General features: G+C 39.2%; 4 protein-coding genes, 1 long non-coding RNA gene and 1 other non-coding gene across 6 annotated transcripts; 2 read left to right on the plus strand and 4 right to left on the minus strand.

The window, feature by feature from the left end:
* Window positions 1-2,113: 2,113 nt before the first annotated feature.
* On the minus strand, window positions 2,114-4,012 carry LOC130438327 (transmembrane protein 271-like). The gene has a single exon (XM_056770198.1). The coding sequence runs from the start codon at window positions 3,474-3,476 to the stop codon at window positions 2,688-2,690; it is 789 nt and encodes a 262-aa protein (XP_056626176.1). The 5' UTR covers window positions 3,477-4,012; the 3' UTR covers window positions 2,114-2,687.
* Window positions 4,013-7,547: 3,535 nt separating this feature from the next.
* LOC130438328 (uncharacterized) lies at window positions 7,548-16,160 on the plus strand. The gene is made up of 3 exons (XR_008909310.1): window positions 7,548-7,784; window positions 7,859-7,933; window positions 15,519-16,160. It is a non-coding gene; the product is annotated as an uncharacterized LOC130438328 (long non-coding RNA).
* On the plus strand, window positions 8,376-8,458 carry trnal-cag (transfer RNA leucine (anticodon CAG)). Its single transcript has one exon. It is a non-coding gene; the product is annotated as a tRNA-Leu (tRNA).
* On the minus strand, window positions 12,115-19,303 carry fnta (farnesyltransferase, CAAX box, alpha). Its single transcript, XM_056770197.1, has 9 exons — window positions 19,113-19,303; window positions 18,318-18,403; window positions 18,129-18,243; window positions 17,942-18,046; window positions 17,651-17,777; window positions 17,409-17,557; window positions 17,243-17,305; window positions 16,737-16,914; window positions 12,115-14,536 (listed from the first exon to the last, which is right to left on the minus strand). The coding sequence occupies exons 1-9, from the start codon at window positions 19,244-19,246 to the stop codon at window positions 14,369-14,371; spliced, it is 1,125 nt and encodes a 374-aa protein (XP_056626175.1). The 5' UTR covers window positions 19,247-19,303; the 3' UTR covers window positions 12,115-14,368.
* An 848-nt stretch (window positions 19,304-20,151) lies between these two features.
* gstp1.2 (glutathione S-transferase pi 1.2) lies at window positions 20,152-22,680 on the minus strand. Its single transcript, XM_056769510.1, has 7 exons — window positions 22,558-22,680; window positions 22,087-22,122; window positions 21,351-21,457; window positions 21,150-21,237; window positions 20,838-20,941; window positions 20,620-20,721; window positions 20,152-20,532 (listed from the first exon to the last, which is right to left on the minus strand). The coding sequence occupies exons 1-7, from the start codon at window positions 22,658-22,660 to the stop codon at window positions 20,344-20,346; spliced, it is 729 nt and encodes a 242-aa protein (XP_056625488.1). The 5' UTR covers window positions 22,661-22,680; the 3' UTR covers window positions 20,152-20,343.
* A 283-nt stretch (window positions 22,681-22,963) lies between these two features.
* LOC130437869 (glutathione S-transferase P-like) lies at window positions 22,964-24,891 on the minus strand. Its single transcript, XM_056769512.1, has 7 exons — window positions 24,769-24,891; window positions 24,572-24,607; window positions 24,148-24,254; window positions 23,980-24,067; window positions 23,607-23,710; window positions 23,403-23,504; window positions 22,964-23,315 (listed from the first exon to the last, which is right to left on the minus strand). Exons 1-7 carry the CDS (start codon window positions 24,869-24,871, stop codon window positions 23,127-23,129), a joined length of 729 nt encoding a protein of 242 aa, XP_056625490.1. The 5' UTR covers window positions 24,872-24,891; the 3' UTR covers window positions 22,964-23,126.
* Between the last annotated feature and the right edge of the window lie 468 nt (window positions 24,892-25,359).

Here is a 25,359-nt window from a genome sequence, read left to right on the forward strand (position 1 = left end):
ATGATTTTCAAAGAGTCTGTCTGGACTATTAATGCATATTCATCGCTCTTTTGGTTGTATTAATGATGAATGAATTCTCTTGGGTAAATCGGAAAGTTTGCTCTCCAAATGTGACTCGCTTCTGTATCTCCCAGCACCAGGAGACGGTTGACATTGTGAGCAGAAGCATGACAGATATCTGATGCATAAAGATTTGCTTAAAATATTCAAGGCCTCTCGTGTAAAATGCAACAGGCGCAATTATTTAAAATGCGTTCATGCATGAGACAGAATTCGATATCACATTCCACCTGAGCTCCACCCTTCAGTTTATCTGATCGGTCACATTCAAGGGGTCAAAACTTGGATGGTCGGTGCACAATTTTGTATTCTAATGAAATACATTTACATTTGAATGACATCCCGTCCCACATGAGAAGAAACACTGCAGTATAATTTACTATAGTATACCATAGTGGTACAATTCCTAGATTCTAACGTGTTTTCTTACCATAGAATATATTCAAGTCTGGTGCAGTAAAGTGACATTAAGTAAAATTCATCAATTCACTATGGTAAATCCTACTGAATACAGCTCTACCAAATGTATTATAAAAGATTACAGTATGCCACATTTTATGACTGTTTACTACGGTAAATACTAAAGTAATATTTTCGAGGATTTTTTCATTTTGGATGAAAAATTGCTCTCAACAAGACCTGCATGTCTGAGCCAACCAGACAGCAAAAGAAGTTTCCAACAATCACTTCAGAGATCTATGATGAAAACTGAAAACTTTTACGTAACAGACGCACGGCAATCTGAGGATGGACCGCACCCACAACGCAAGAAAAACCATCTACACTTCAAATAATCTGAAAGAGAATTTACAGAGGGACATCATTACATGAATTTCTCTCAATGTCATATGTTGCTAATGAAATAAATGATATAATAAACTGGGATATGTAAACCTGAGCTAAAGAACCAAGAGCTCATGATCTGCCATTATTCCAGAACGTGAAACATGGAATCATATCACAGTCACAACCAACATTTCTGACTGACCTCAAGGGCTGGGATTCAAATGCCATCCACAGCTTCAGAAAAGAAGTAAAACTGTAAACAAATATTGACCGTGAGATTAAGAAGTCTCATATCAGTCCTTTCAAAACATATAACAAATATAATACTGAGACGCTTCAACTCAGGGTTTGGTTAAAATATGGACAAGTCGATAAAGAATACGTCCATATGTATTTAACACAACCCAGCATTCTATATAACATTTAAAACAAATTTGATCAGATATAATGTGTCTCAAAACGAGTATTAAAGTGTCTGAGAGAATCAATGTTGTAAAAAACAAAACATCCCCATGATACGCAGTACCAAAGTCTGAAACCACAGAGAACCTGGAAAGAAACAGGGAAGGACATAATGTAAAATGAGACACATTTGAGATTTTCATTCTGGGTCAAAAATCAAATTCCCTTACACAAGAGTTTAGATGTTCTCGTTTCCAAAACATCTTGTGTTTCAGTGGAAGCATTTGTTGCCATATTTGCAAAAAATGTTTCACATCTAAAGTAACCTAAAATAATGTGTGCAATAAAATTATTTTCTATGAAAGTGTGCATGATAAAAAGATGTAAGGAAGATTATTTTTGTGGGCTTAGATGTTCAAACCCAACATATATTCTTCCTCTTAGTCCGTCCTAAAGCATCACTTTTAAACCATGAAAATCAGAGAATTAAGTGTTTAGCCGTTAAACATCCGGCATATTTTCTTCATGTCCATAATACCTTGTGTAATACCTCAGATAAAAGGAGAAGCTCTTTGAAAAAATCTCCCGTGGCATCACGCTCTATTCATCTGGACTCAAAGAGATCTTCTTAAAGACACCAAATTGAAAACGTAAATGAATTTGTTCATTACATTAAACAGACTGCTGTGCTTTGTGAACCAGATCAGACTTAGAAAAGCAACCGAATCTGCATTTCAAAGACGGTTTGTAATTACACGCAGGTAGAGAACGGGTCAAGGAACCATGGCAACACCTGCTGCAGACAGACATGATGCTGATGCTGAGGAGAACCGCACCGCACGCACAAACAACAGCAACATCAGAGGAGAGTAAATACACCTTTTATTCAGAAGCTAAACATAAGCAAGATGGGCAAAGAAAACTATAGCGCAACATCAAGAATCTACATGGGCATTCTGAGTCAAACAAAATAAATCATCAGGAATGTGTAGAGGATTTCTTGTTCGAGACTTGAAATGGTCCACTTGTAAATTTTCTTTAAAATCCTCGTGTATTTTTCACATTTTATTTGCCCAAAAGTGGGTTCTTGTTTGTTCTGTTAAACCCCTTCTATGAGGATCATTTATGCTAAAAATCTCCAATAAGAATCCTGTACATAAACCTATGATGTCTTTTGACTTGGGGATGAATTGGTAACACACGATAAGTCAGGAGGATCCTCCGTGTATTCTTAAATAAACTTTTCTTGCTTTATAGGTTTACCTTTCAAAGGTTGTAGTATAGAGACATCAGTTCATTGTCAGCAAGTGCTGTAACCTCCAATGAATAAAAAGTGCATTGGGTAACAGCTATTCACTGTAATATATAAACCTGTCATCCAGATCTCGGTTCAGTGCGCAGAACGCATGATTGTCTCTGCAAAACTTCAGGATCCAAGCTCACGTGTCACTTTCCTCTCCGGGGAATATGTCCTCGTAGGCAGGAGGCAACTCGTGAAGTGGGAACGAAAACGGGTACGTGTGGTTAAGCTCCGGATTCGAGGGCGAATACCCCGGGAGCTCAATGGAGGGATGGCCCCTGCTGTGGACCTCCCCGTCCGTCTCGTCCAAGGCGTGAAACACTCCCAGGTTAATGTAGGACACCGGCTGAAACTCCCTGACTGCGAAGTTGCGCTCGTCGTTGAGGACAACGGTCCGCGCGCTCCGCCTCTGCATGCGACGTCTCCGGTGAACGCGCTCCGCTTGGTAGCGCTTAATAATCACCAAGTTCATGAGCCCGAGCAGACACTCTAGAGTGTTAAGTACGGTAGAAGCCACCAGACCCCTCTGGTAGACCTTCAGCCGGTCGCACGCCGAGTCTACATCCACCGTATCCTCGCAATAGTGCGCGTACTTTCTCTCCACCAGCGACACCGTGTCGCCGTCCACCACCGCGCCCGAGAACGCGGTGAGGACCCCCAGAAGAAACACTAAGATCCCAAAGAGGAAGAAATTCCCGCACTTGGGCTTGCCTTGGCAAAACACCAGCGCCGTCCCCATCAGGACCTGCCCGAGAGCCACCAGGATCCCCGAGTAAAACGCGCCGGCCACGGTGCTCAGATGGAAGTGCGCTCGCACCCTGGAGCCCAAAGCGACGCATCTGAATCCCACGACCACTGCGCTCACGGCGCAGACGAAAAGCACGCAGCTGGAGACGATGGTGCACAGTCCTTTGCCACTCAACTTCATTATAATCCTCCTCTACCTCCTCTCCTCCTGACTCCTTCATCCTCCTTTGTCCTCCTCGTCAGCTCTTCTGGATGCGCGGCTCTCGGATGGTGACATGACTCGCCGGTGGTTGCGCTCCGAATCGCTTCTCCGTGGATTATTAATTATGGATAGGCTCCTTCTGCGATAACAGCCCCCCGAAAGCAACCCGGAGGTTGTGGTTACCTTCATGACCCTGTCGATCCATCCACCCGCGCATCGCTTGTGTGATACGCTGGAGAGGGAAGTGTCCCCCTCTTTTACTGGAGATCCGCGCAGATCTGAACTTGGTCGAGAGTGTGCGGCTGGAGATCAGGGGACTGAGATCCGACCCCCTACTGGCTTCACTTGCCAACTGCTGAAATGTGTGTATTGTTGACACCCATGCATGAGCACACTCTGAAATCACACAGTCCACGTGAATACAACAATATCCAGGAAGGCTACTCCAGAAAGGAAATAATGACATTTACTACAGTAGATCTGGGGCGCAAAGGTTTCATTTACTGTACCTATAAAATAAGTTTCCCTTCAATAACAAATAATAAACATTTTAGAGATTGCTAAACAAATAAATAATTTGTTGTTTTTCAATTCATCATCATAAAAACATTACATCACAAAGTCCTTTAATGTCATATCTGCAGGTATAATGAATGCTTTCTCAAGACTGAATACCACACACGTCACTGCTATGTATGTACACAGAATATTGTGTATATTTCGCAAATTGCAAGAATCAAGTTCAAAAATAAAAATATAGCTCAAGTTTCAAGAACACATGTAGTAAAATGCACATAGATATAAAAATAAAGGAAAACTTTCAAGTTCCTACAAAACATTGGAAACTATTGCCACAAAACCTTACACAAGATAAACCTTTAGTAGAAAATAAAAGAATGTTCCCCAGAGCAGCGTTTTAAAACACATCCGATAAAAAAAACTTTTAAGTATAAAAATTTAATTACAGGCCTACATTATCCAAAGTACAGCTTAGCATTACAACAAAGCAATAATAATTCTTAATGTTATCTGCATTCTAGAGACACAACAGCATTTCATGTGGTTCTAGAAATCTCTCGAGTACCTGTTTGGAAAATGTTAGAGTGGATCTCCAGTGAATCTCTGCGTCACCTCTTACATAGATGTTTGATGTGCACATGATTGATCTTTTACAGGCGCTCAGACGTGTCTCACATGCGCAGATACACACAGCTCCTATTTTTGGGAGCGTCTTGTGAGTGATGCAGAAAGGTGTTTGATGACGGTGGATTTTTCATCTGCACACAGTGAGAGACGCGGCAGAGGCCCACAAATGACTCTTTGTCTTGCAAATGAGCCCACTGCACCGAATCGGCATGAATTCACTGTTGCGTGCGCAGACGTTATGTGGAGCAGACAAGCTATTATCAGCATCAGTTTTTTCTCGACAAAGTCAGAGATTTCTTCATCAAAAGCATGTACAGGACAGTTTGGATTTCACATCTAATTGGCTTTCTCGTTCTGTAAACCAGAATTCATGCGTTACGGCTGCTGTCACGTATCAAAGACATCTGAGTGCTCTGTAGCGAAAGTTTGCCATTCCTTCCTACATTAAATGCTCTCTTCACAATTACGTGTTTAAGAACAATGCGGTAACAACAGTTCGAGCTAAAAGTTCATAAGAGGTGACTTGAAGTCGAGAAGTAAAATTAGGTTTGGTAATTTCAGGACTGGCTGCTTCCCGCGAGCCCCCCGCAGAGAAGAGGACTGTTTCTCAATTCCCCGGAGAAACCAGTTTATCAAGCCAATACATACGACATCAAAATGACGCAAATTACCCCCGAAAGCGCAAATCAGAACCACACAATCTAACAATTACCACTGCGAAGCTGGTAATCACACCAATTAACTGCGTTCTGCGCGAGAGGCGTCTCGCTGGCGTCTTATGTCCCACCTCATGCAGAGACTAAATGTGAAGTTTGCAAACCATCGTGAAAAGTCACCCAAATGCAACTGTGTGTTGTTGCGTTTAAGGTAAGAAGTAAACGTTTTAAAGAAGAAAGCTTTTCAGGAAACTGGTCGGAAGAACTGAAATTTTCTTCAAAAAACACACTTGACACTTACATTACACTTACATTATTTCTTGTGATGTTTTTGAGGAGCCATCAGCCGATCGCTATCAGTCAGGACATCACTTATCGTGTCTCCAGAAGCTTTGTGTGCCACATAATCTTTGAGAGAAAATGATAATGTTGAGTGAGTTAAAAAAAAAAGTGTTACGGTTTTTATAATTATGTCAAAACTGAACATCGACTCAAAGGTCAAACATAATGAAACATAAACAAGGCATATAAGTGATTTAAATAAGATAAACTATTACAATGCTACAACAACAATATGATTGCAAGGATCTACTTGTTTGTTTTAAATCATTTGGTTTGGAGGGATATTTCATCACAAAATCTAAATTTCTCCATGTTTAACTCACTCTCAAGGCATCTTAAAGGAATATGATCTTCTTCTGGAAGATCAATGCAGTCATGTTACTTCCAAACGTTAGAATGGGAGTGGTTAGTGGTTGACTTATTGAAGGTCCAAAAATTGCCTCCATCGATCATAGAACTGCTCAACACGACTCTGTGGTCTTAACAAAGGTCTTATGAATCGATGTGTTTGTTTAAAGGAAATATCCATATTGAGAGCACTATTAACTCTAATGTCTAGCGCCCATTATCCATGAGGCTGCGTGCACACTGATGCTTGCCTTCCGGCAAATTACTGTAACAAAAGACGTGTTGAGCAGTTCTATGATCGATGGAGGAATTTTTTGGACCTTCAAAAACTCCACCACCTTCCAATCCCATTCTAACGCTTGGAAGTAAAATGATACGTGAGATTATAAAAGTTACTTAAGAAAGAAACTCTACAGATTTTTAAAGGGATTTAGAGAGAGAGAGAGAGAGAGAGAGAGAGAGAGTTAGTGAGTGAGTGAGTGAGTGAGTGAGGCCAAGAGAGAGAGTGAGGGTGAGATAGTGAGAGAGAGAGGAAGAGAGAGAGTGAGGTGAGAGAATTAGAGAGTGAGTTGGTGAGAGTGAGAGAGAGAGGAAGAGAGTGTGGGTGAGAGAGAGAGTGAGGTGAGAGTGTTAGAGAGTGAGTAGATGAGAGTGAGACATAGTGAGAGAGAGAGAGAGAGAGAGTGAGTGTGGGTGAGATAGGGAGAGTGAGAGAGAGAGAGAGAAACTTCAGTTTTTTCTGGAACAGGCGCTCATCAGCACGTGGAGGAACCAGCTGCTTTGAGGAATCCTGGGAGAATTAAAGCGTAAACTGGAGACATGATGCCAACTAACTTTGCAACAGCGGTTTTCTCACCATTGAAAATGTAAAATAGGTGACAAACAGAAAATCTCATCGGGAACGACACGCAAACAGGCATTCAGCCAAGAAGTAGAGGACTTTTATACTCGGGGTTTGTTGTGGGGAGTCAAAAAGACTGATGCTTTTTAGAAACATAATCTAGTAAATTTGTGTAAATATGAGTTTTTTCTCCTGTGGCTGTTGTTCATACTTTAACTTTGTTAAACGCAGTGAAAACGGCCTCATCTCTCAATGACACACACACTCATTGCATCTGACAACAACACGTCAAACAGAAGGTCAAACCACATTAAAGACAGAATGTATTTTATATTGATTAACTGCTAGGATCAAATATATTACAGTGGCATGTGACAGACCTCACCCTAGAGGAAGACAAGACAGATATTGACTTATTTATATCAAAAACAATCTTTGTTTGAGTTGCACATAAATCAGAGACATTAGATTCTAAATGAAAGTCTGTGTTAAAGAGAGTTTTATTTAAAAATAAAAACCAACCCGCATGACTACTTTTCTGATACACAAAAGATGTTTGGCAAAGTATTAGCTTACTTTGCATCTTTTTAACCGTACAATGAAAACACATTTTTATTTACTTTCCATTGTTTGACCAATGCTTGTCCAAAAACACAACAATTTCGAATTGTAGGCTAAATCTGACCTTGACAAAAATCTGAATATTAAAATGTTTGCATGAATAAGTTCACAAGCGCGCACACGGCATTATAACGAACGACTCGTGAGAACAACTTTACCTCAGCGTCGCTTAGCAACCATCATTTCCGTGAAGTTATTTTAAATTTAACGTTAGAAGGACGAAAATAAACGTGTCAACGCAAACATTTCGCTGTAGGTACTTATGGTACACAGAGCAAGATAAAGCCTCGCATGTTTCTCGCACGCGCACAGAAGATGGCGGGGTGCTGACAGGTAACTGTGAAGAGATGAGTATTATTGTGGATTTGTTTCTTTATTAAAGCTGTTTTTCTGCGGTCACCTCTCAGGTTCTGCTAAAGGCCTTGCGGGACTCATCTTGCTCAAGCACTGTTTTGTGATGGATGATGTTAATCTCTCATCAGGTCGGTTGAGTTGTTTAATTCATTCACATGAGGCCTTCTGCTGGGATCACGTGATGTTCTTTCGTTTTGTATGGTGCCCTGTTTGTGTTTATAACTGTTAACTGTTTCATCGTATCAACCAGTAAAATGATTTAAAAATAGAGTTTTATCCTTTCTATCTAAAGATTAAAGATTTTAATGCACGACGTTGAGGCCAAGATTGTTTCACAAATGCCAAAAATTCACAAATTGAACAATTTTATTGATGACTGTAAGGGCGCTTTAAAGAGGACTTTTATTATATCATGCTTGGTAGAATGTTCCGTTTCTGGTTTCGCGTCTCCTTTTTTTTCTTACAATCTTTGGTTAGTATGCGTTGACGTAGCATATAATATAATATAATATAATAAAAACAAACGGCAGTGGAAAAAGTGCAAAATATTTGTCTGAATTATTTATAGAAGTCAGGATGGCCGAGCGGTCTAAGGCGCTACGTTCAGGTCGTAGTCTCCCCTGGAGGCGTGGGTTCGAATCCCACTTCTGACATCACACGTTTTTCTAAGATTGTATTCTTCTTACAATAAATTCTAGAATAACACATTTTCTTTATTTGTCAGTTTCTTTATTCCTTTGAATAAGAAGTGTCTACAGCCTTTATTAGATAAATCCTTCTGCGTCTCAAATCGAAGGCAGCGTTTGTTTGGCACATACGTCATTAATTCAGGTTTTATTTCAGAATGCAACCGTTACATTGAAACCAGGTAAACATGAAAATGATTTTGTCTTAAGAGAAACAAAAGTTCATTTATAATGTTTTTTTTATTGTAACTGAAATTGTACAACCTCAAAAGTGAGCCTTCAAATAGAAACGCTGCTCTGGTCTAGTCTCTGCTCAAAATTTAAAGGGATAGTTCACTTAAAATTAAGGAAGGTTATGAAATTATGGTATCAACTCTTTTGACAATCGCAATAGTTCTAATGCAAGTTTTTTTTTATTTTCCGCCATCCCGTACCCTCTGCAGTTCCTCCACAGAGGAGCCGTGGCTGAATTGAAGGTGTCGGGAAACTGTTATCTGCTCAATTCAGCACCACTTATAGATTCGAAAGCCCAGGGCTATGTTTGGAATGATATAGTACATACTGTTTTAACAGAAGGCAGTGTGCAGTATGGATTCTATTGACAAACCAGAGGTATATTAAATTTGCAGTAGACTTACATACTTTACCAAAGCGTTGGAATAGCCTACTGTACAGGAAATACTATAAAAACATCCGTTAAACTCAAACAATTTAGGCCTAAAATAAACCTACATAGCTAAAAAAATATTTGAAATAAATGTAATCTGAAATTTTTTTTATTTGTTGGTAAATATTTACATTTTGTGCATACTTCAAACTGTTTAACAGTATATATAAAAAGGCAGTATATGGTAGAACACAGAATTTATTCCATTCCAAACATTGCCAATGAAATACACTGCATACAACCCAACAGGATAGGACATTATACCTCCGCCCCTGCCCCTCACTGTATGGAATCAGATCTAAGTGTCCCTAAATCTTCAGTCGTTTGTTGAGTAAAAGTCAAGAGACAAAACTCTACAATTGTGAAGGACCAAACTGTCCCAGGGGTCAAATCCCCCAGAAGCCCTCCACCCCAGAGCTGTCACGGGGTTATTTTCAGTCCTGTCAAACAGTGAAAATCATCCGCCTGCTTTCAAAGATCATTCCTTTCGAGTTTGCCTGAATGAAGATACAGCAAAGTTCACATGAAAATTACCTTTCCGACCTGCTCTGTATTCCACATCTCTCTGTACGATTTGAGGGGATTGTTTTCATCCCGCGGCCGGTCGATGTCCAAGATCCGTCTGCAGCCGAAAAAGAGATACAATCATCTCGTCTCAAGACACAGAGCGTCTCAATTGAGCTCCAAAGCTTTGACATCCTCTGTGTTTTTGACCATTTCTTTTCTTCTTGAGGATTTGTAGAGAGCTGTAGAGTCAGTGGTGAAATGATGCTTTCCAAGACGTTTAAGATCAATATCAAATCTAAATTCACATTAGTTGACTTATTGTTCGTGATTTTAAAGAATCGTGTATTCTTTTTTTCTGTGTATGCAATTTATATTAACCACAGATAAACAGATATTGATGCTTTGTTCAGTCTACGGTTGTAAATAATTTGACTAGTAATGCAGTAATTTACTGTTGGATAAAGTCATTGTTCTGTTATAACGCCCACTTTTATGTCACGATCAATTGCTGATGCATAAAACGAGTCCCACACCATTTCTTTTGTTATTGAAAAACCTGTTCCACCTGTCTCATTGAATAAGTAAACTAGGCTTTAAATTAGGGATGCTCCGATCCGATATTTGTATCGGAAATCGGCGTCGATACGGAATAAAATTCTAGATCGGGTATCGGTGACAAATTGCGCCGATACCCGATCTAGCTTACATAAAATTTCTGCTAGGCGATGTAAAAGTTCCTGGAGACACCGGCGCTTAAACACTCTCGTGGCTGTGCTTTGCGAAGCGTGTGACATCATACGCTAGCAACGTGCTCTGTACGTAGTGCACGTGAACAAGCGAACATAGCTTACATTGAGCAGCGAACAGCATGGAGCGACAAAAAATATCTGCCATTTAGATTTATTTTAGAACAGCTACGCCAACAAGTTACACCGCTGTTTGCAATACATGCGAAGTAAATGTTCCGAGGGGTTGTGATAAAGCTGTTCATTATAGTACTACTAATTTAAGCACGCCGAGTTCAATAAGCTGAAGAAACTAAAACGAGACGGTACGAAGCAGCTAACTTTGGAGGAGACAGCGGAAAGAATTCAGAAATTTCCATCTAGTAGTGTGAAAGCAGCGAAAATCATTGAAAGCATTTTGAATTTCATGGTAATGGATTTGCAACCGCTGTCCGTCGTTGCGAACAATGTCTTCAGACTCCTTATAAACCACCTGGAGCCTCGGTACGACATTGTGAAGCGTAACTGAGACCTGAACTGTACCAAAAAGTCTGCAAACATGTATACGAAAAAAATAAAGATGTTAATGCGGTGAGTTTTGTGGATAATTTGACTTTGAATTTCTATTTGCACCGACTAAACTATTATATCTTTTTCCGTTTATTTTTACATGTGCAGCACAAGCTAGGGAAGCTAGTGTTTTATTTATCTTTCGGTGTTGGATGTTAAATTTGATTTCCACTAAACTTTAGCTTAGTTTAGTGGACTTTGCTTTAATGACTAAAGCATTAAAAAGAGCTGATTCCTGTTTGAATATCTAAAGCAGTGAAGCTATTGCTTTTTTGCTCAATTTCAGCTGCTTTATTGTTTATTGTGCATTGATTTTTTTAAATTATATTTGCACATAACAGTTATTAAGAGATTTTGTTTCCATTTATTAATACTTGTCTATCAAGCTAGTGAAGCTGTTGTTTTATTCAGCTGCTTAATTTGCACTTTCATTTTGAATTTCAAGTTTAAGATAGTGAACATTTTGTTTTATTTTGCTGGTTTAATAAATAATTCACAAAATTTGTGAATCATTTGTTTGTTATTTTGTTTTACGGGGTCAGGAAATTAATGTTAAGTCGAGCTTGATGTCTTGCACAGCAATGCACACAGTTTATTAAGTAATTGTGCACTTTAAAAATGTTACCTTAGTATCGGATCGGTACTCGGTATCGGCCAATACTGAATCTCAGGTATCGGAATCGGAAGCAAAAAAGGTGGATCGGAGCATCCCTACTTTAAATGCCATTTTAAAATGAGAATTAGCTCTGCCTCTGTTTTTATGACATTCATCAATACCTGCAGCAAGTAAATCATAAATCTTATTTGTGCCTCACCTCGCTTTAGCGAACCAGTTGTCTAAATGATAATGTCTTCATCCGGCCATGAGGAACCAAAGTTAACACATCACGCCGTTGAATGAACTGATGTCAAATCAAATAAATCAGTAGAAGAAAATTAAGACACTTGATAAATGGTAAAAATGCACATGATTTTGTTTGCTTTTTTATCGTTCATCAAGTGACATCTTCAAGCCAGAGCACTTAGAAAATGTCCAACAAAGGTATTTCAAGGTATGTCGGTCACACAAACACAGCGAGTTACGCAGTTCTCATCTGCTAAATGACTAAATGTAAATATAACCCCAAGATTTAATTGAAGAGATTTCATCCAAATTCAACAAAAGTAGCAATTTATTGAAGCACAAGCCTTCTTATATTGCAAACATACAATGACCAACAACGCATCTAAATGTTGGACATGCTAAAACGGTGTATTTAGTAAATTCCAAGGAACATGAAAATAATCCTTCAGTACCAGAGTCCATATACAACACCACGGTACTTGTTTTAGTAAGCAGACCAGAGGAATTCAACAGTGTGACATAATATTACAGTAAGAATCTCGTCAAGAGCAAGAGCTCAACACTATAAACACTTGAAACCCCCCCGCAGGCTCTTCATCACACGAGTGTCTCTCAAACAGCATCATTACACCCTTGGTGTACTTCAGGAAGGCTGCCCTGATATGTACTGTTGAAATCAGGGCTTGCATCAGTAAACACAAGTGTTTGTTACAAAAAAAAAAACATAAAAGCAAACGGTTTGTGTTAATAAAGCAGAAATATCATTGATATTGTTAAAGCCTTCTTCATACCTGCAGTGGCCTAGAGTGAAGCAATAAGCGGCTCTCTTCAAAAATAACAGATTGTTAATGATATGCAGGTAGAGAAGTATTGGTTGTACAAATCTAAAAAATAAATTGTTTGCCCCAATGATTAAGGTGTTCATCATTCTTGATGGCGATTCTGTGGCATGCACATCTTGGCTTGTAAGCGGGCCCAGAATTTATTGTATTTTCACGTTTCCCGCAATGAATCTGAGGGAAATCTGCAGAATGGATTCAAGACTTAAGAGTTTAACACTTTAATTGGTTTCCATAATAAAAATGAAAGAGCCGAATGACTCAAGAACAGAATCAATAAATGACACACTTAGAAAACCCTGTGTGGGTCGGTGTATATTACTTTGTGATATGTTTTTGTTTTTTTAGATTTTTCCCCAGCTTTTTTGCCTTTATTTAGACCGTACAGTGAATTCAAGTGGGAGGGAGACGTGGAGTGGATTCGAGAAATGACCACGAACCGGGATTTGAACTATGAAATATGTGCAATCCCTGGGATCGTACCCATGACCTTGCCGTTGCTAGCGCCATGCTCTAACCCGCCATATATCGGAAGATTAGGTGATCGGTTCCGACTACTTTATCTGATCTTCACTAAGTTTGCATCTAGACCCTGCAGGAGAGTACGCTTTTTTTATGAGAACAAACATTTTTTTATAGGACACTTGACATAAGCCCTGCAGAAAACCCTGTCATTCATGTATTACACATTTTGTACGGTTTGGATTTACTTGATTATTTTCTGAAACCAGGGTCTGTGTAATATGCTAAGCTTCACTTCACCGTGTTTAAATCCCATCCCTCAAGTTCTGCAGACCGTCCTTAAAAGTCAACACAGAACATGCGATAAAAGCCTGCGGATGACGTCTAGGACTCGCAGAAATACCTTCAACACACTACGACCAAACACATCTATTCCAGCTCATAACCAAGCATCTGTGAGCTCTTAGATGTACAACACACTATCAAACGCATCAGATGTCGTGTTAGTTATCGTGTTTGTAAGATGTAATTACCGGAGGTTTAACTCTGATCTAAAAGCATTTCTGTCTTTTTAAAGGTTAATGAAATGTTGGCAGACTCAGCCTGAAATCAAACGATCTTAAACAACAAACGTCAAAACCGCGTTCACATCTTCCTTTCATCTCGGTCGGGAAACAGGAAATGTAGGACAAGAAATAAACCTTTAGAATGAATGATTATTATTTATGAAGATACAAAAATGTGTGTAGAGTTACAGGTTGAGCAGTGTTTGAAATTAATTGCAGGACAGCAGATTATTTTGGCAATAAGAACCTGAAGCATGTTCTGATAAATGACACAAGACCTTTGACTGTAGAAAGCCAAAGCACATGATAGCTCAAACGAAAGATGGCTGTTGTGATTTACCGGACAAATTCGTTCCATTCTCCTTCACTGAAAGCGATAGTTCATCTGAAAATAATATTTCTGTGATCACTTATTCACCCGCGTGTCATTCAGAACCTGTATAGGACTAGTTTGGTTACTCAAGTTCTGCAGAAGAAAGTCATGTTTGAATGACATGAGGGTGAATAAATGATGAAAGAATTGTCATTTTTTAGATGAATTCTCTCTTTAAAGGTATGATTGTGTTTTTATATGGCGAACTGAAGTTTTAGACGTTTCTTTGACGTACAAGCGCTGCCAGGCTCACTGCAAGCCTGATCTCACACACACGTATGAAGAGTCCTCTCAGTTCTTAGTATTTCAAGTGTGTGGTGAAGCTCATGGGTCACTGATCTCTGCGACAGACTGATGGGATGATGAAGGGGGCGGGTCAGATGAGCAGGGGGCGGAGTCTTCTGAGCCATAGGTGTTCTGGAGAGAGCGGCCAATGTAGTTCCAGTATTCCCTTCTTATGGTGTCCTTCTCCTCTGCCAACAACTTACAGAGCTAAAACAAATAAGAAAGAGTGAATGAGTGACTGACAAAACTCTCATCCGTGCCACTAGTGCTAGGGGTCGACATGTTTGTGTGCCGCGGTTCTGAGGAGGATTTAAAGCAAACCTCGTAAGCTCGGAGACATCATGTGAGCACGCTTCACAGAGCTCTAATATTTTGTCATGTAAAGAGAGAGAGTAATGTGACACAGCGGCGAGAGCGCCGGCGCCCTCCCAGCAGCAGTAAAAGCCGTTCAGACCTTCTGAAAGAAACTCTGCTGGTTAAACTCATTAATATTCTGCACTTCACAGTCTCTGAAAGGTCAACGATCGCCGTTTTACTGCTCGATGTGCTGAGACATTCACGAGACATGCAGAATCCCTTTCTAGGAGCTGTTCAGAAGTGTGAAGAGTCTTGTCATGAGCTCTTGAGAAGCACACTAGAGTCATGTGAAGAATACATGAGAGGCATATTATGACCGACAAGTCCCATTCATGCTGCTAACCGAAAAACGGCGCTACCCATTCACTTGCTTTGATTTTGTTCTCATACACACACCTTCGACCTTGTCGCTTTTCGGTGAAATTCTCTGTTTTGTATCCGAAGAGGTTTTTTATGACTGCTCTAAATTACTCTTATATTTCTTTTTGAGCACTTATGACTCTCATCAAACAGGTCCTACAATTGATCTTTCTTAATAACTCTCAATTCGACCACAACCGACGTTATCTTAAAATTGGACCGTGCGCAATCCAACTGATTATGCCTGCACGGGTCACATTTGCGTATAGAGGCAAATATTGTCTTTCAAGAGTGCTCCAGAACTAATATCTTTTTTATTTAAAAACTCACCACTAACAATCACCAACCATCCCTACAGAAATAAAGTCATACAGGTTTGAAATGACAAAAGACCTGAATATCTATTTTTTACAGACAAATTATTTCCGTTGAATCTTCCAGTTTACAGTCATTTTTCTCTCTGTTGTTGCAGCAGAGCTATTTTCGTATGGCAGAGGAGAACTTGATCTCCCGGTTGAGTCTGGCCTCTCTCAAGGTTTTTTTCTCTACTCTTATACACATACAAATCTATAGCTGGACTGTACAGTGCGACATGCATGTCGTACATGTTACAAAAAAATCGGTCTGTGCGCAGAATACATTTAATACTGTAGGACACATGCGTTACAGAGTTGGAGATGCATTAGACAGAACTTTCAATAATACCATGTGTCTTTATACCATACACTCTCTATTTTTCCTCTTTTATTATCATTTTTATAATTATGATGTATGTAAAGCTGCTTTGCAACAATGAAAATTGTGAAAAGCACTATATAAATAAAATTGAATGAAGTTAAACAGAAGAGCCAGACTGATGTTTTCTCCGTATCATCTTAAAGTCTCAAAATGTTAAATATCTAACCTTGATCTATTTTTATATGAATACAGAGATGTGTCGAACATTAACATACCCAAAATTCATGGAGAAAAAACCTGAACACATCAATGCAGACAGCTCCACAAAACAGTCTCAATCTCCATATGCATGATTCCAACGGAGTCTAAAAACATGCGCATGGCCTCGATTTCAAAGCACAAAATCATTTTCTACTCCATCATCACGGCAACACAGGAAGAGAATCTCATTAACCTCACATCCGCACACACACGCTCGCTCAGACGGAGAGAGAGAAAAACACAGAGGAACACTGAAGAGACACATTATACTGTCCTGCCCTCATTCTGTTCATCTGTGATGCAAGCATGCTTGTAACATCTCATATCCATTTTGTTTATTGATATGGAATCACAGATCATTAAATAATGAACATCTTTTGTGTCCTATGAATATTTAAAGGCTTTGAGCCACACAGATTCACAAGTCTCAAAAATAGATTCATCACATGTTGTCTGTATAAACCGTCAAAACCATTTTAAACAATTTCTATAAAATATACATAGAATGTAGAACGTTCTGGAATGACATTTTACCCGTTATACTAAGCGAATGATACGGTTCATAGATTTACATTACAAACTCTTCTGTTCCTCCAGTAATTTAACATCCCACAGAGACGTGTTATGTAAGACTGGCAAAGAATAAAAAAAATCTTTTTACCTCTCGAATGTGTTTTAATGATTGCGATTCACATTAAATACTCTTATTTATTCTACGACATAGTGAAAAGATTCTGAAGTTAAATCTCACCTCCAGGGCCTTCTTAAGAGTTTCTTGCTGATTGCTGCTGGAGTTGTTGGTCTCTAGAGCGTCTTCATACAGATCGACCAGAAAGGCGCTGAGATACGGAGAAGCGCACGAGTCCTGAATCTCGGTCACCCGTTCCAGCAGTCCGGGGTATGAGGACAAACCTCTATCCTGCAGAATCCTGGAACACCAAGCACATACCGGTTTTATTGAAACAGTCATTCTCTCTTGAGGTGCATTATGGGATGTTTATGAACAGAACCGAAGGAGATCTTACGTGTGTGCTCCAACTCACCCATTAATTTACTGACAATTTAAGAGGCCGTTTGTCTACAGAATTAATTCAACACAGTTAAGCTAAATATCTGTTTTAATTATAGCAAGGAGAATATCATGAGTGCCTGACCAAGAAACAAAAGATGCAAATGCTCACACATATCTAACACTGGACAATGGTGCCAGCTGCTGGCTACACAAGGCAGTGCAGACTGTGAACGTTTAACACTTACCCTTTTAAATAGTTCAAGGCACTTTCGTTGTGAGGCGCTTTCTGTATTTGTTTTAGTGTGTACCTGCAGAAAGAGAAAAGGACTGTTTTCCCACGCATGGCTTTTAACTGGTATTAAACACAGTCAGTTGTGTCTCATAATGATTTATGTAAATGTAAAAGCTTACTGGACTTCTCTGTCCAGGACCGCAGGGTCAGAGTATCCGCTGGTGTGACTTATGACATAGTGTCTCTGATTCCAGGCAGAGTTATTCCTCACGTCGTCTTCTAACAGCTCCTCCACGTACTCCAACTCTCCATCCCACAGTTTAAACTCCTGCCAGCGACCACAAACACAAACTCGGATCAGTTCACTGAGATCACCCGCCCGCTGCAGCGTGTTTATCTGTGAGGGTGTAGGAATCCGTACCTGGATGACCCACTGTCTGTGCTGCCACGCGTGGTAGTTCTTCGCATCTTGACTGAGAATTTCTGCTACAAATTGCAACTCCTCTGACGGGTCGTGTAACCACTCCACCACCATTCTCCTGTGGTGCCTGCGGCCGAGGATACGAGAAAGAGAATGAATGAAACCTAAGGACTGTTATAAATTAAGTCTGTTTTTTTTAACATAAATTGTTTTATGTGAATGCAACTTTTTTGGAGATGAAAGTGTCTGATCAATAAATAAATGCACATTGACAGTTTGAGATGAAATTACCAGACTTGGTAGTTCTTAGGTTGATCTTCTATGATGGCTGTGATGTACTTCATCTCCTCTCTCAGGTCTTTACCTAAAGTCTGAAGTAAAACTCTCCTGTAGTGCCTACAAACATTAGACAACACATTCAGCACAATCTCTATCTCTCTTCATTTTAAATTCATCATATTGAAACAATCTATCCTACCACACTGTGTAATTGGCGGCATTGAGATCGATGGCTTCATCGGTCAGTGCAAGCGCTCTCTCACTCCTTTCATCTTTCTTCAGGAGCGCCCGGAACATGTCAAACACATCTGTGACTGCAGACGACACAAGCAAACCGTTACGTTCATCAAATACAAAAGAATCACTGAAAAAAATTAAAGCCCCTTACATTTTTCTGAATAAGCAATCTTCACCACTGGGTTGGGTCCATCGTCTTGAGGAACAGGATCTAGATCGGCCCACTCTTTCCTGTCCCTAAAGATAAAATAAGCGTGTTAGAAGAGAGTTTGCCGGTTCATTCAATCCACCCAACAAAATGTGTTGTGCTCAGGATTAGACAGGCAGTTTCAGACTGGGATTATCTGGACTCTTTTAATCCTCTTCTGATCTCATGACTCATTCTTACAGCTGTATTATAGTTCATTCAGTGAAAAATAGAAAGCATCTATAGTGATCAATGTCAAACAGTATTAAAGTAATGAACTTCATCAATATTAGTTTTTAAACATCATCAATGGTGCTCACAGGGTGACAGACTGAATCTTTTAGTAATTCTTCTCCAATTTTTTCGCAGTTCATATGAACCAATCTGACATTTTGATTCAGTTCGATTGAATTAATCAGAAATTGACAAACTGTGTCATCCCATTAAATAATAAGATAGAACATATTGTTTATATTATAAAGTAGTACATGTTTTTTTATCCAATTAAGTCAAATTATTTTGATTTAGTTCACTGACAAAACGTGAAGTGATAGAACTAGCATCAGATAACATTAACAAATCTCAACATATTAAAGTTAATATATATATATATATATATTTATTCTATTTATATTTATTCTATTTATATATATATATAGAACATTAAACAATAAAACAAATGGAACAAAAGTATATTTAACGGAATTTGAATTCATGACACTGTGACAGTGAGGATGCTAAGCTAACCGCTAAACTCACTTGTAGAGTAAATAAGCTCCTTTAACATGCTCCTCAAAGTCCATCTCCATCTCCTCCTCTACATTCTCCTCTTCACCTCCTTCCTCCTTCAGATCCTCCCTCACAGAGTTGGACATTTCTTCCACAGAAGACATTTTACAATCCGCGCCGGGATAACAGCAGATGAGCAACGCTGACAGATGTGTGTGAAGTCGGAGACGTCAGAACGAAGATTTTAAAATAAAAGCCCCTAACACACATTTGTTGGCCTGAACGTTAATGTTTACGTTTATGTGCATTAAATAAGAAAAAAAGACAATAAGGTGAAGTAAACATGAACATGGGAATGAAAGTAAAAAAGGAGAGAAAAAAATAAGTAATGATTGCTCATTGAAGTTTTAAATACAAATGGCCCCGCTATTTTTTGAAGGGATAGTTCACCCAAAATTAAAAATTATGTCATCATTTAATTACCCTCAGGTTGTTTCAAAACTGTATACAATAAAAAAATGTTTGGAAGAAAGTTATCAGTTTTCAGTTCCCACTACCATAGTAGGAAAAATTTAAAAGGTAGTCAGAGGTGCCCCAGATCGGTTTGTTTTCTCAGATTCTTCAAAATATCTAATTTTGTGATCAACAGAACAAAAATATACAATATTTGTTCTAATAGTGGATGATGTCCCAGGACTGAAAATTACAAACATTCTTTTAAATATCTTTGTAGAAATAAATGTATACAGTTTTGAAACAACCTGAGGGTGAGTAAATAAGATAATTTTTATTTTGGGTGAACTATCCCTTTACAATATAATGGACATTATATAATATAATTAATATCTATCATTGAAAAAGTGAAATATAACTAAAAAGGCATAAGATTATAATGAAGTTTTTTTATATAAATTTAAATTAGCAGCTAGGAATATTAAATCACACATTAACATGAAAAATGCAGTAGCTTTGATGTATATGTTAAGTAGCACATATTCTTAAACAAGGAGTTTTAAAATGGCTAAACGTTTTATTTAATGGATTTTAAAAATGTTCAAGTCAAACAGCATTGACACATGAAATTGTAATGCTTTATTTAGTGCAATTCATACATACATGTTAGTTACGAACAACCATCAAAAACAGTTAAACATACAAAATGAATTTCATATAAAGACACGGGGGATTTTTCTAGACATTGATCAATAGTAATAGCCTTTTAACAGTGAGTACCATGGTCCGAGACGAGCGTATAGAAGAATCACTGTTTGCCATTTCCATTGATTGGAAGCTTCTTGAAGTCTTCAGACTCCAGGAGGGTTTTGATTTTGGGACGAGCGGACATCATGTCCACAAATTTCTTGAGAGTGGGGAAGGAGTCCAGACAGGTGGAGCAAAGGACTTTGTGATTCAGCAGAAGGTCGAACAGGTTGTAGTCCGCAAATGAGATCTGTCAGGAGACATTCAGTTAGCCATAATGCACAACACACACACACCCTGGAGACTTCTGTCATCTCTACACAACTGGACATCTCACCTTATCACCAACCAGGAATCCAGATTTGTTTTTGGCCATAAAGGCTTCGAATTTTGAGAGATGATTGGCCAGATCTTTGATGTACGCGTCTTTCCCGGTCTCCTTCAGACACAAATCAAACAAGTTACAAAAAAACAGATTTTTCATATTTTCAAAGAACAGTAAACAGCTTTTTAAAATAAGAACAGATTTATTTAGTAACCTAAACAGGAACTCACATATTCCTGGTAGATCAACTTAATATATTTTAAGCGTAAATCTTCAACGCCGTCATTCATCATGTCAATGTGAGCAGCCTCGTGGTCGTTCTTTCCATATGCACCTGTAGGAAAAGCATTGCATTAGCACACGTGTGTAACATGACACCCTGTTAGGTCTCTGGATACTGGTGAATATACAGTTTAAAAAGTGAAAACCCAAATTACTCTTTGTCCCATAAAACTGGGTAGTACGGATCATCCAAGATGAATATGTACAGAGTAAACGACTGTTTGATTTTATTCAAAAACACAGAGAGTGGGAATAATTACCATGTTTGCGACCCACATGTCTCAGCATGGCATTGGACTGAAACAGGACCAAGTCGCCATCCTCAAACTTGGGCAATTGACCATAGACCTAAAATAACAAAGAGATTTCAGACCAAGAACTTCGGGGATCATCCATTAAATAGAAAATGGAGGCGTTGAGACTGGCAATTAATAATTCTAAAGCAAAGTATGAAAACTCACGCAGGTTTTTTTTAAATCGCCTTTCCCCCACTCATCAAAGGTCACCAGGTTCTCCTTCCATGTCTGGTTCTGGTCAGCCAGCATGATCTTCAGGGCACCGCATCGACCTGCAAGATGCACATGACACAGGTCAGGAGGCCGTCACCATAGCAACCGCATCCTTTAAACTTCATTGAAACACATACGGTGATGCTCAGGCCTGAAAAGTGCAGCTGGAATGATGAAATGACTGCATGTGAATTTATGAATTGATTTTTGTTGAGCTCAGATGTCATTTCCCAATTTTGTGATACACAGTGTGTGGGCTGAAGCGCCTCCTCACTAATCTGGGTCAAATGCCTTGTACTAGATTTTGATTGGATAACCAAGAGCAGGAGAGCCTGCCAAAGATGATCAGTGGACCAATAAAATAAACATTTCGCAAAACAGAGAGTGCATTCATTAATCTATGAGCTGTTAAATCATTACAAATAAGCAAATACAATTGTTGACAATATGGATACATATTAAACACGACAATGTTAATCATTACACCCAAAGATATTTTTGACAAAATAATATTGTACATTTTGCGAAAGTTGCAAGCAAATCTAAAAAACGAATCAAATGTGGAGTGATCACATGTTGCGTGTAACTTCTTTTGTGTGCAGACACATTGTGTAATATTTAACGTCATAACACAACACTTTCCGGACTCTGAGGGTTCATCACGTGACCAGAAAGCTACTTTACAAACCTTTCACGGCGAAGTATGTGAGTGTGTACGGAGACACTGCGAAACAAAGAGTAAAACACGATTAATGTCACACATGTGAACGCGGAACATACAGAGTGAATGACAGTGATTGTAAAACATATTTGCATGATGGTTATTATTGCGCAGCTACAACACCACAAAGTTTACAAGACTGCATAAAGAAAATCTCGAGCTATATTTCGTGTTTTCAACGCACGAGCGTGTCTGCATTACATAACCCATGCGTGCATGAACTCATATTAACAGCGAAACTTTAGGTAAACGACAGAAGATCGTGTAATGCTTGTACAGTATTACATAAGCACACTGCAGCGATATAAAGTCTGGAGATTTTGCAAAGGCTGTTTTTATTGCTATGGCACAGCAATGTGACAACTTCCGAAAAACGTCAAAGTGTATTCTAATGCATAATTATTAAAATGCACGGAGCACATAAAGAGGTATACTTACTCGTGTAGGATCTATTGGAGAGTAGTGAAGTGTGTTGGTCCTGGTTTAAGTGCAGAAGAGAAACTGTCTCGCCTTTTATAATCGCCGAGTACTGCTGAGTCATGCACGCGCTCTCACGCAAAGAGCGTGACTGCGTACTACGCCACGTACACTTCTGACGGCTCACATAGTGACAGCCAATATGTAGGCACTGGTTTATACTGCTGCATGCAAACTACTGACTGATGACCAGCACTACCTCATGCATACTGATGACAATCCACGTATACTTCTGTATGTACACAACTGCTTGCATACTAATGACAGACCTGTTATAGAGTTTTAGCATCCACAGGTAGTGCAGGTGTTATGGATACTTGATGCATGTGAATTGAATTCTCCATCCACTATATAAAATCATACATGATGGCGTTTTGAAATTGTAATGCTTTATTTATTTAGATGTCATTTGGTAAAAACGTACAAAATGTATTTTCATATAAAGACACGGGGGATTTTGCTAACTACTGAGCACCAGTTAAGGACTTTTAACAGAGAGTACCATGGTCCGAGATGAGTGTGTTGAAGAATCACTGTTTGCCATTTCCATTGATTGGAAGCTTCTTGAAGTCTTCAGACTCCAGGAGGGCTTTGATTTTGGGACGAGCGGACATCATGTCCACAAATTTCTTGAGAGTGGGGAAGGAGTCCAGACAGGTGGAGCAAAGGACTTTGTGATTCAGCAGAAGGTCGAACAGGTTGTAGTCCGCAAATGAGATCTGTCAGGAGACATTCAGTTAGCCATAATGCACAACACACACACACCCTGGAGACTTCTGTCATCTCTACACAACTGGACATCTCACCTTATCACCAACCAGGAATCCAGATTTGTTTTTGGCCATAAAGGCTTCGAATTTTGAGAGATGATTGGCCAGATCTTTGATGTACGCGTCTTTCCCGGTCTCCTACAGACGCAAATCAAACAAGTTACAAATATCCGGTCAACAGATTTTAAAAGAACAGAAAACAGCTTTTTAAAATAAGAACAGATTTATTTTGTAACTCACATATTCCTGGTAGATCAACTTTAGATATTTTAAGCGTAAATCTTCAACGCCGTCATTCATCATGTCAATGTGAGCAGCCTCGTGGTCGTTCTTTCCATATGCACCTTAAGGAAAAGCATTGCATTAGCACACGTGTGTAACATGACACATGGACATCACACTAGTCCTCAAATATCAGTTTTTAGGACTATGCATACTTGTGCAATTAAAAAGTAGAAACCCCAAAAAACATTTCCTCATGTCCCATTAAATCTGGGTAGTATGGATCATCTGGATATTTTAAGCATGCAGAACATATGCATACCTTAAAGAATATACATCAATTTAAGAGATGTGGGGTATATTAAAAACGCAGTAAAGTGGGAATAATTACCATGTTTGCGACCCACATGTCTCAGCATGGCGTTGGACTGAAACAGGACAAAGTCGCCATCCTCAAACTTGGGTAACTGACCAAAGACCTAAATTAACCAAAAGCAGGTTTCAGATTAAGAACTTTAGCTCATGATCATCCATCGAGACTGTTAAGGGTGAAACTCACGCAGGTTTTTTTTAAATCACCTTTCCCCCACTCATCAAAGGTCAGCGCGTTCTCCTTCCATGTCTGGTTCTGGTCAGCCAGCATGATCATCAGGGCACTGCATCGACCTGTGAGATGAAAGTGACACCGGGTGAGGAGGCTGTCACCATAGCAACTGCACACTAACATCCTTTAAACTTCAATATGGATACATATTAAACACTACAATGTTAAACATTACACCCAAAGATATTTTTGAGAAAATAATATTTTACATTTTGCGAAAGTTGCAAGCAAATCTAAAAAACGAATCAATTGTGGAGTGATCACATGTTGCGTGTAACTTCTTTTGTGTGCAGACACATTGTGTAATATTTAACCGCATAACACAACACTTTCCGGACTCTGAGGGTTCATCACGTGACCAGAAAGCTACTTTACAAACCTTTCACGGCGAAGTATGTGAGTGTGTACGGAGACACTGCGAAACAAAGAGTAAAACACGATTAATGTCACACATGTGAACGCGGAACATACAGAGTGAATGACAGTGATTGTAAAACATATTTGCATGATGGTTATTATTGCGTAACTACAACACCACAAAGTTTACAAGACTGCATAAAGAAAAGCTCGACTTACTCGTGTAGGATCTATTGGAGAGTAGTGAAGTGTGTTGGTCCTGGTTTAAGTGCAGAAGAGAAACTGTCTCGCCCTTTATAATCGCCGAGTACTGCTGAGTCATGCACGCGCTCTCTTCGCACGCAAAGAGCGTGACTGCGTACTACGCCACGTACACTTCTGACGGCTCACATAGTGACAGCAAATATGTAGCCAATAGTTTATACTGCTGCATGCAAACTACTGACTGATGACCAGCACTACCTCATGCATACTGATGACAATCCACGTATACTTCTGTATGTACACAACTGCTTGCATACTAATGACAGACCTGTTATAGAGTTTTAGCATCCACAGGTAGTGCAGGTGTTATGGATACTTGATGCATGTGAATTGAATTCTCCATCCACTATATAAAATCATACATGATGGCGTCATGAATGTGTACTGCATAGCTGGAATGTGTCGGGTCTCATGTAATAAGATCACAGGGTGTTGAAAGTGTGCCGGAAATGGGTTTTTTGACTCCCTGCAAGCTGTTGGCTATGTACAACTATATACAAAAATGGATGCGATGTTTGTAATTGTATAGAAAAAGATGTCATTGTG

Source organism: Triplophysa dalaica, chromosome 16 (assembly GCF_015846415.1).
Source record: "Triplophysa dalaica isolate WHDGS20190420 chromosome 16, ASM1584641v1, whole genome shotgun sequence".
NCBI lineage: Eukaryota > Metazoa > Chordata > Actinopteri > Cypriniformes > Nemacheilidae > Triplophysa > Triplophysa dalaica.